Source organism: Quercus suber, unplaced genomic scaffold (genome assembly GCF_002906115.3).
Source record: "Quercus suber isolate HL8 unplaced genomic scaffold, Cork oak 2.0 scaffold_160, whole genome shotgun sequence".
Classification (NCBI taxonomy): domain Eukaryota; kingdom Viridiplantae; phylum Streptophyta; class Magnoliopsida; order Fagales; family Fagaceae; genus Quercus; species Quercus suber.
The window spans coordinates 400,824-412,376 of NW_027069621.1; the positions used below are offsets into that span (position 1 = coordinate 400,824).

The 11,553-nt window shown below is 33.1% G+C and overlaps 1 protein-coding gene across 3 annotated transcripts; it reads left to right on the top strand.

The window, feature by feature from the left end:
* Nucleotides 1-5,355: 5,355 nt before the first annotated feature.
* LOC111999445 (protein IQ-DOMAIN 3) lies at nt 5,356-11,276 on the top strand. 3 transcript variants are annotated; one of them, XM_024031572.2, is made up of 6 exons: nt 5,356-5,757; nt 6,201-6,348; nt 6,492-6,860; nt 7,425-7,652; nt 8,530-8,649; nt 10,076-11,276. In XM_024031572.2, the coding sequence occupies exons 2-6, from the start codon at nt 6,274-6,276 to the stop codon at nt 10,784-10,786; spliced, it is 1,503 nt and encodes a 500-aa protein (XP_023887340.1). In that variant the 5' UTR covers nt 5,356-5,757; nt 6,201-6,273; the 3' UTR covers nt 10,787-11,276. The 3 variants fall into 3 exon arrangements, with proteins under 3 accessions (XP_023887340.1, XP_023887341.1, XP_023887339.1); XM_024031573.2 differs by having other exon boundaries at nt 6,204-6,348; XM_024031571.2 differs by having other exon boundaries at nt 6,270-6,348.
* The last annotated feature ends 277 nt before the right edge of the window (nt 11,277-11,553 follow it).

Here is an 11,553-nt window from a genome sequence, read left to right on the forward strand (position 1 = left end):
CCTCTACCAACTAGATCCACACACTACCCTCTTCTCCTCCTTACGGATTTCTCAGAGTAAGGCTGGATTCAAACACAATGTTCAATCTCACTCTTCCTTGCTTCACACTCTCATACATTAGCGCTTCATTGGCGTCTTCAAGAAGATTCCAAGCTCAATTATCAGTTTTTATTTTTTAATGTCCCTTTATATATTTTAAATAATAAAATGCAATATTCTCTTTTTTCTTCATTGTAGTATCACTTAAATAATAAAATGCAATATTATCTCTTTTTTTTTAAAAAAAAAAAAAAAAAAAAAAAGACCAATAGCATTACTTAAATAATAAAATGCAATTTATATTTTTCATTGTTTGATTTAATTCTATCATCCGTGTGATAAACCCAAAAAAACAAAAACAAAACAAAAACAAAAAAATTGGCCAATAGCATCATTACAATTAACCAATCTTGTGCAGTAGAACGGGGTTAGATACTAGTTTAACTAATATATATATCACATACTTATATATTTTGCCAAAATTGTTTTATGTAGTAGATTGTGATTAGTTGTTTATCACTATCACGTAAATTTACTATTTTTTTCTTTACCACTCGCTATTTGTTAGGTGAGATAATTGTGGCAAAGAGTGTGTAAAAGTGTGTGGTACTAATATTATTGCTAGCGGGCATAACATGATTAGCACAATACTCTTGGATATGCAATAGGGAAAGTTCCAAGTAACCAATTGAAATCCAGCATATCATTTTCTACGAAGCTCCAAAGTTCCAACATTTCCATCAAGACCTCACAATATGGAGCCAAGTGACGCTTAGCACGAACAGCGGTTGGGAAAAGAACCTGAAATGTACTGATATACTTTATAAGTAAGATTTGATGATTACATTGAGCTATATGTAGCAGATAGTCGGTGGTCAAACTACCAAACAGGCAAGCACACACATTTATATATATAACATGTCATACATCACGCTCATATTTCAATTAAATTCCAGGGAATTGTATCTCAAAAGGTGGTGTCCTTTCAACCTGTCAATAAGGACAAGCATGAAATGAGAATCTAAGTTCTAACATGAATAAAAATCCATGGTTCCAGTTAAAAAACAAAATAATCCATGGCTTTCTTGCAATAATAATAGGGTCAATGATAAAAACAAAAACAAAGTTGAAAAGGATGTTAAAACCATGTGATCGAATGGGAGAAGCAGAGTACTAATCTTTTATTATGTGAGACAGATTGGAACTGAGAGTGGCATCTCTCAACTTTCAAGGCAATCACGTGAGAGTGGCCTCTCTCTCTCGCTCTCTCTCTCTCCGTGTTGTCTGGTTCAACTCTGTTTTTGTTTGGGCAAACAAGGTAACATGTGAAGTAATTAATGCAACCACCAAACATGCTCTTCTCTTTAGTGCAATCTTATATATTTTTAAAAGTAAAACTTAGTTGCACTACTTTAAGTTCACTTCTTAAGATTCAGTTCTATAGTTATTTAATTAAAAAAATATATACTTTTATCGCATGAGAAAAAACTCACATGGCAAAATCTTAAGAGAATAACCAAATAAACAGCACGTAAATATTATAACTAAGTCTTGCCCTATTTTTAATTATCTAGTTGTTGTATCTATCTTATATTCTTATATCATTGCATTTTTTTTAGACTATTTGGGAAGGGTGGAAAAAGCCAATCTTCATGAGTCCCTCTGATTCATTGCTGACAAAATAGGGGGTGGATCACACTGCCCCAATAGGAGCTAAAGAATGGTATTTTCTTCATGATACAATATTTTTTTCTGGTTGAATCTCTTTATGGTACAAGTTACAGACTGGATAGGCAAGAGTGATATTCTTACCTTTTCAGATTAAAAAAAAGAAAAGAAAAAGAATGATATTCTTATCCGAAATAAATAAATAAATGCACACTTGTTTGACAATTCCATATATTTAATGTCATTACACCAAGACCTTGTTGTAGAAGAGGCAACAAAAGAATAAAAGGGAAAATGATACTCTCTTATTAATTAATCTCTTTAGTAAATTAGTTTGTATTATAAAATTGAGTTCTAAAGAGACTTCGCTGTCTGCTGACACCAAAAAAGAAGCTATGATTTTTTTTTTTGGGGAGAGGGAGTGTGTGTAAAAATAAATGCGACAGGACTCTTTGTAGATCCAAACTCAACCTAGCTCAACCTAGCTCGAAATTGTGGTGCTCAAGCAATTATGTTGTAGCCTTTCATTCACATGACTTAATGTGGCCGAACAACGAATGTAGCAAACCTACCTAAGACGACACCTAATCACCTTGGCCTAGAAAGTAGCACCTACGTAAGGTACTACGTTATGATTGATAAATTAAAATGGATTAGTGCAACATCATTTTCATATGGATATAATATCAATACCTTGGGTGTATTGTATAAGAATTTTGAAATTATATAATAATTAGTGTGGGGCCCGTAGGCCTGATAGCCTCGGCCCATCATATAGCAAGCCCAAGACCCATGCCGAGGAGCACAAGCTATTTCTGAGAGAGAGGGGGAGAGCCTATTTTCCTAAGATCTACGCCGAGGATACCTCGTCCTTGGCCTGACAAAGGTGACTTTAGGGAGTGGCTAACCCCAAAGTTAGCTGTCACTCTCGCATTTAATGCACTCAACAAACCCTCCTGGCCGCATTAATGGGGAGGTAACCCCTTGGCAGGATAACGTTGATCAGAGTGAACCACTTGAGTACCGATAAGGCCTCTGATGGGACGGATGGCCAGATAAGAAGGCAAATAGACGATCAACAGATGGAGAGAGGGGATAGGAGGATGAAAACTATAAAAGAGAAGTTAGTAAAGTAAAAAAGAGGGAGGGGGGGAAGGAGAACAATAAGGCCTCCTCGGCCACAGGCCGAGGAGCATCTCCCCCCTTGAAAGAAAAACTCTTAGCATTTTTCTTCGTTGTAAGAAAATTCCTACTTGGTGATCGACGGTCAGCACCTAAACCTTTCACCCCACTCTCTATAAATTTATTGTTTGGGCTTATTGGGCTGTAAACCCGTCACTCAGGGCCAATCCAATTTGAGTCCCTACAATTAGTCATTTAGTTTTTGCCACCAAAAGATTCGTTATAAAAGTTTATAAAAGTTTAATCTCACACGTTGTGATTGTGCTAGGTAGATGCCCTTTCAATTTTTGTTTAAAATTGTCCACAATTTTATCTTTATGTGATACGACACAATATAAGTACAATACAATAATTAACATAATTGCCATAAGTGAAATTTTATTGACAAATTTTTTAAACGTTTAAAAATTACTACCCTAATAAAAAATATTTTACATGGAGTTTATAGAATTTTAGTTTTATTATTTATTTTATATTGTTTTAATTATCCATTATGATTTTATAGAACTTTTTGTTTTAATTGAATTTCATTATTTATTTTAAATAATTTTATAATCTATTATAATCTATGATTTTTGATAAAAATAGAAGACTTACATGAATTGCATTCACCATCTAATTTAAAGTAATATTTGTTATTTTTAATTATACTATGTATTTTATTATTAAATCATAATTAGATTATTGGATACATTTATTTATTTTTCATATAATTATTAATTAAGTTCATGCATTGCATTCACCATCCAATTTAAAGTAATATTTGTTATTTTTAATTATACTAAATATTTTTTATTATATCATAATTAGATTATTGATATATTTATTTATTTATTTTTCTTATAATTATTAATTAAGTCATGTATTACACGGACACAATAAAATTAGAACAAAGTTTCTCTCTAGATTAGTTTGGAGAGAAACCTTACAAACTCATCATATATATTTATATTGAGTGTGAATTTTGAAAATTTAACCGTTAAATTGCATGTTCTTATTACATCCTTAATGCTTACAATATTTCAAGAAAATCAAAGATCAATTGCTATGTCGTCAAATAAATGTTATAATTTCAAGATTTTGTAATCTAAAGTTGTATATAAAAATAAGTTAATTGATCAAATAGTAAATAATATCCGATTTGAATGAAATTTGATATGCATGTTAAGAACATAAAGAACATAAAATTTAATGATTAGATTTTCAAAATTCGCACGAAAAAAAAATATATTTGAGAAGTTTAAAGAGATTCTCTCTAAACTCCAAAAAATTATATCTCATTGAAAATCTCAACAGGTGTGTTTACCAAAGATGAAGCTGACTTTTCATATTACGATAATCATAAAAGGTGGATTCCCAATGAATCAAAAGTCTTAGCTTAACCAAGAAAAAAGAAAAAAAAAAAAAAAAACTAGTTTTTTGCTAGCTGTGCTTTTTATGGTACTTATGTACCACTTGAGGTTTTTTTTTTTTTTTTACATAGTTTAGTTACAAGATTAATTAATTGTAGTTTTAATCTACAACTTTATCTAATATCTTTTATTAGAGGTGAATTTTGACAAATTTACTATTGGATTACATTTTTTTCTTATATTCTACATGCTTGCAAAATTTATAGAAAATTAAAGATCAATAGATATATCATAAATAAATTGTTTAAATTGTAAATTTTTATATTTTAAAATTATGCATAAAATATAAGCTTATAAATTATCTAGTAAATAATGTTCGATTGATATAGAATTTGACATCTATGATAAGAGTGTAAAAAACATATTATTTAACCGTTAGATTTTCAAAATATATAGTAAAATTTATTTTATTGAGTAAGATTAAAATTTTATGCTACAACCAATTTTATAACTAAATTTTATTTATTTATTTTTAAATTATAACATATATAATATATTACTATTAATCAAAATCTTATTTATTTTTTCTTTAATTATGATTATGAAATAATGTCCATGGAAAAATTTATGAATTGAACCAACCGGAATCACTTTACATGTTGAAACTTTAAACGAGAAAGTAGAAATGACAAACATGGGCTTTGTGAACCTATATTTGGATACAGCTTATTTTGCTGAAATTAAAAAATTATTATTAAAAATATTATAAATAAAAATAAAAATTGGTTGAAATAATACAGTAAAATATATGAATAGTGTCAAAAAGTGTAATAGAGCATATAAATAGTAGAAAAATAAGTTAAATGGTTAAATAATTTTAATTTTTAATCTAGTCCAAACTTATTTCTTTTTAAAAAAAAAAAAATCTAGTCCAAACCCACACTTAAAAAAAGAAAAAGAAAAAAAGTAAGTCAAAGTTAAGTACGTGAGAGACTGCACTTGCCAATTGGACGGAGCACGAAACTGCCTTTCTCAACACGTAACGGCAGATCATTATCCATTAGATAAATAACTACCTTATTCATTGTACTTTGTTTTATTCCAAAAAAAAAAAAAAAAAAAGTGACACGAAGACAGACAGAAAGGTTGGTTTGTTGTTGCAGTTGATGATGTTGCTATTGTTGCCGTTATTAACAATCTATCTTAAAATAGGAAATCGCAATTCACAAATTTGTAGGGACCCCACACCTTCCTAACACCCCATCAAAGCTGTTATAGACTTACAGTTTTTGTTCCAATCCCACAGTTCCAAAATTTTTTTTAGGAGGAAGAGGAACTGGTCCCCAATTTCTCTCCTTCTCTCTGTCTCTCTTTCTGTGTGTGTCTCTCTGTCTTTGTTTACGGAAGATGCGTGTTCTTCATCATCATCATCAACTCCTTCAGTTCTGATCTTTTGTGTTCATTCACAAAGAGAGAGAGTTCTAAACTTCACAGAGATCCGGGAGCTCAAGTCGAGGTATTATTATTACAATGTTTTTTTGTTTTGTTTTTTTTTTTTTGTTTTTTTCAGTTGTTTTGGTCTGAATTAATGTTACATTTGTCAAAAAATTTGTCCTTATTTTATGTGGGGTAATCTGAATTGGAGATTTTGATCTGGGTTTTTTGTGAAGATCTTTCTATTTTGGCGTCTGGGGTTGAACCATTTGTTGGGTTAGAGTAATTAATTGGTGGAAAGTTACGTTTTTTCTTCTTCACATTAATGTACTTGTTAATGGGGTCAATAGGTTGTGTCATTTTGGACCTGTAACCGAAATTCAAACTCAGTATTAAAATTTTGACCTTTTAGAGGACTACATATTTTTTGGTTGTTTCCTTGTACACTTTGATGTATCAACATTCTTTTTTTAATGTAAGTATTAATTCATTCACATTTCACACATTGGTTCATTTGATTTGCAGTAGGTATATGAAATTCCTTTCATTTGAACTCGTGTGGGCTAAAATTTCGTACTTTGTGTTTATCTAAAGGCGAATGGGAAAGCGAGCCGGATGTTTTTCTTTACTGAAGAAAGCTCTCTGTGCTGAATCCAAGGAAAAAAAGGACCAGGTTTGGATATGTGTGTGTGTGTTTTATTATCTTAGAAAAACGAACAAACTTTTGTGTTGTATTTTGCTGTTAGATTTGTTTCCAATTATTTCAGCAAAGATTAGCTTATAATGGAAAACGATTTTTTTTTTTTAAAAAATCAGAAAACACACAAACCGAAGAAGAAATGGTTTGGGAAGTCAAAGAAAGCATCTCCAAATCCTTATTCCGAAGAAGCTTCGTTTGCTAGTTCTGTTCATCTTGCTCTTCCTCCTTCTCCTTCTCCTCCTCCTCCTCCTCCTCCTCCTCCTCTGCCTCCCATTGAAGACGTGACGCTAGCTGAAGCCGAGGATGAACAGAATAAGCATGCTTACTCCGTGGCAATTGCAACTGCTGTGGCTGCAGAGGCAGCTGTTGCAGCTGCTCAGGCTGCTGCTGAGGTTGTTCGTCTCACTACTGTTGGACATTACCATGGAAAATCGAAGGAAGATATTGCGGCTATCAAGATTCAGACTGCATTCAGAGGATACTTGGTATGAATTCTTTTCATATATATGCCAAGTATTTGCATATATCTTTTCCAAATATAGCAACATAATTCTTACATTATGATTTTATCTGAAAATTCGAGAATGAAATTGTCCATGTATATGAGTTTGAATGCCTTTCTTAAGTTTTAGCAGATGTGGAGCAATTACATGCATATTTTCATAGTTTCTGCAATTCTTCCATATTGAGTTTTACGTGTTCGTTCAACTTAAGAAAAATTCAACATATTGCTTTTAATGGCTAAGGGATTATTTATAAATTGATATCCTTTTTTGGAAAAGGTTTGAAGGTGTGCCATTGATTGTCTGCATTTATGTGTCAACTTCTACTCCAAATTTCAAGATTAACTTCCATATTGTTGTCTTCTCCCAAAAAAAAAAAAAAAAAATTCCATATTGTTGTTCACTGTTCATTGCTTTAGAAAAATGTCATTCGTTTCAATTTTGGAAGCCAGTAGTTAGTGGTTCCTAACATAACTTCTCCAAAGTAACCCATTTGTAACAATTTCCTGTATTTATGAAATGTTTTTTAACTACTGGGCCTCTCAGGCAAGGAGGGCATTGCGGGCTTTGAGGGGATTGGTGAGATTGAAATCAATGATACAAGGGCAATCTGTCAAACGCCAAGCAGCTACCACATTAAAATGCATGCAGACTCTTGCTCGTGTGCAATCTCAAATTCGTGAAAGGAGAATTAGAATGTCAGAGGAGAATCAGGCTCTCCAGCGGCAGCTCCAACAGAAACGTGACAAAGAGCTTGAGAAGTTGAGAACTTCTGTAAGTGTCCCCATCCTATGCTTTTTGCCTTTGTTACTGTAGGTATGTGACTATGTGAGAGGAGCTGTGCTTTTTCCCAAATAAATGACTTAACTGTGCTTTGGCCAATCTGCATTTGTCTTATTGCTTCTGTTTTTGCCTGCCTTTTTTTTATCATTCCATTTTTTTATGGTAAATTTTCAGTAAAGTAGTGTTTTTTTTATCTTTTTTGGCTTGTATTTGAATTTATTCAAATAAAGCGGTTTTTGGGTCAATTTTTGGACTATAAATATACTTTTTATGTTTTAATCCACTTTTATTTTCCAATTTAATGGGTTTCTTCTCCCTCACCGGAAAGGTGAAAAAGTCCAAAAGAAAAAATTTTAAAAATCAATTACAAATAATTTTTTTGTTCTTAAAAAAAATGAATATAATAGAGGCACCATTTATACTAACATATCAAAAGGTCAGGTTCCCAATTTGTTTGTTCCGATCTCTTAGGCTATCAAATGGCCTTTTTTTTTAAATACCCTTCCCCCCCCCCCCCCCCCCAAACACACACACATTTGAAATTCAATGATTCAATATCTCTGATTTCTCTAAAGTTTGTTCCATGTATGATGAATGTTTTAGCTTGGCCTTCCTCTTTTCTTTTAGACTCATTCGTTTATTAAGAAATTTTCTATCTTTGGCTTTTTTTTTCAATGATAAAATGTTTGTTCAGTGGATACCTTTAATCTGGCCATATCTGGTATTCATTTTCAAAAAATTCAATATGGTGGAAGCATGTGCTTAGGGCTTTTCATTATATCTTTCTTTAAATGAAACTTCACCATTATTTCTGTAAAGAAAAGCATGTGCGGGTTTATTGTAAGAGTATTAAATACTTCTGCAACAGATAGGAGAAGAGTGGAATGATAGCACTCAATCTAAGGAGCAAGTTGAAGCAAAACTGCAGAGCAGGCAAGAAGCTGCTATGCGAAGAGAAAGGGCATTGGCTTATGCATTCTCACATCAGGTACCTGTTGAATGCAAAATTTGAATTTTCAAATTTACCATTAAAAAATAATCCAATTTGAATTTTGAAGCGCATCAAGTTCTTTTGAACTGTAACCAGTATGGGGGCACATGTGATTAGAAGTATTTTAAAGTTTTAAGGCAACAAGGGATAGCAAAATTACAAATAGTGTGCAGTGTCTTGTCCTTCCTGCATTTATATTGTTCTCTCTCTTAATTCCATTGACTTCTAATTTTTAATTCTCTTAAAGTTGATCCTTTAATTTATAGGTTTTGAAGTTTTTTTTTTTTTTTTTTTTTGGCTTCCTTGATGGTTAAAATGTTAATTTAAGAATAGTTTCAGATTTTCCCAGCCTCTCATGCTTGAGGCAAAATTTTATTGATGAACTGTTGGGTACACGCATGCATGCATAAAAGTTTTTGTAAAATCAGCACAGTAGTCAGTTCACTTTTATATAAATAGCATCAAGATGCATCTTGTTTTTTTTCGGTTGCTTGGTCATTTAACTCAGCCACCCAAGATGTATCAATTATTTTCTCTGGTTGTTTCCTTAAAAGAAAAGGGTATCTAAAGTTCTCTTCTGTTCATCTTATTTTGATGAAATAACATATGTGTCTTTTTTTTCTTGGTAATTTACGCTCACACACCCAAAATGCATCAATTTATTTTCTTTTGTTGGTTCCTTTATAAATTGTTTCTCTAAATTTCTTCATCAATTCATTTTGTTTTTGTAGAATGAGAAAGATTTTTTTATCAATAGGGAATAGGGTGATAACTCAATGTTACCCAATTAACTTGTCTCTTAAGTACAGTGAACAAACTTGAGTGCTTTTCCTTTCATATGAAATTCAAATGCTTCTTTCCAGTTCAATAATGAACAAACAAATTTCTTTGAGAAGTTTTATAGACCTGTTATGCACTTTTGGTAAGAAATGTAACACAAGCATGAGAATGATGGTGATGATCAGAACTACCATCTTCCAGCATGTTTAAATGTTCTGGTGATCCTGATATTACTAAGTTTTGAAATAAGTAGAGGTGTTCACAGATCGGCCTTGGCAATCACATTTTTTTTCTACATTGGGTATTTTGTTATTAAATTTTATCCATGTATTGTATGGCGCTCTTGCTTTAGTCATTTTGTATCATATGCTACAAGTGAAAGTTTAAAGTCATTTTAAATGAAGTTTTTGGGTGTGAGTGTTGATTTTGTGAACATTGGAAGAGGGATTAGTGGTACAATAATAGGTAGTTGTTGGAGTGGAAGAAAATGACTTTATGCCTTTTGGATGATCTTATTTTCATCAGTTTATTTAGTCTATTGTTTTGAAGTACTGCTATACCTTAAAAAATGCGAAGCTTCAAAAAAGCAATAAGAATCGAACTTTGTTATGGGAACTAAACCAGATGTTAATGTTTCCAACAGCAAATGTGGAAGAACTCTTCAAAATCTGCAAACCCAACATTTATGGATCCGAACAATCCTCATTGGGGCTGGAGTTGGTTAGAGAGATGGATGGCAGCCCGGCCATGGGAGTGCCGAAGTGCAATGGATCAAAGTGACCGTGCCTCTGTAAAGAGTGCTGCAAGCCGAGCCTTTTCTGTTGGAGAAATCAACAAAGCTTATTCACGTCACATCCTTAACCAGGATATGCCTTCCCCTACTGGCCAAAAATCAAGCCGACCTCCAAGTCGTCAATCACCTTCAACTTCCCATTCCAAGGCCCCATCTTTATCATCAATATATGGGAGACGAATATCACATAGCCCTAGGGGAAGTGGGTTGAGTGGGGATGATGACATGCGTAGTGTTCAGTCAGAACGCTTCCGGAGGCATAGCATTGCAGGTTCATCATTGAGAGACGATGATAGCCTTGCAAGCTCCCCTGCTCTTCCAAGTTACATGACACCGACAGAATCAGCAAAGGCTAGGTCCCGGTTGTCAAGTCCTCTAGGATCAGAGAAAAATGGGACACCAGAGAAGGGAACAGCAGGTTCTGTAAAAAAGCGTCTCTCATTCCATTCTTCCCCAGCTGGATCAAAGAGGCATTCCAGTCCTGCTAAGAACAGCGTTAGCTCCATTAAGGACATTGGCGTGCATACTGGAGAAAAAGTTAACAATGTTGGGAGCAGGTAGTGCAGGATACATGGATGAAATTGTGAAATTAGGTAGAGTGAAGATGGAGAAGATTGAATAAAAGATGGCTTGGGACTTTGACCTTCATTTTCGTTGTCTTCTTTTCCAAAGAGTGTTCTTTTTATACGCGGAAAGGAAGAAGAATGAGTAAAAAGATGGTTACTATTGTTGTTTTCACTTGACATCTTTTTCTTCTTCTGAACAACTGATCTTGTTGGAAATGTTTATTACCCTGTATGAGATTGGTTTGGGGATGATATAGTTTATGGTGACAATTTCTGATGTCTTTGGCTGTGGTTTTGTGGGGATTGCTTTTCTCTTGTTTATTCAGTGGGGAGGGCTATTGAGATTTTGACCGTAATCTGGTGCACCATGTTCATAAACTGCTTTATGGTTTTGTTTCCTTTCTTTATTTCCTTTAAATGGAAGTAGTTCACTTCTTGTTGTAGATGTATATTTATGTGCAAGGGATGCCTCATTATGGTGTTAATTGTTTGTGTCGATAGCAGCCTATAGATACTTTGTTTCAACTGGTGATTACTCTGGAGACGATTTGAAACTTGAAAGTAGTGACAGATTTTGTTCTCAATTACATTGAGAAATTTCAATTTCTTCCAATTTGAAATGGGGACCATGCTTGTTTCACTCATAATGTTACACCTTCGAGTGGCATTGTGTTTGTGACATTTGGAGTAGCACCATGCGTTCACTTTAGTTTGTTTGCCTTCCAAGTTCCACTTCCCCCACCCAATCCCTCACACTAAAAG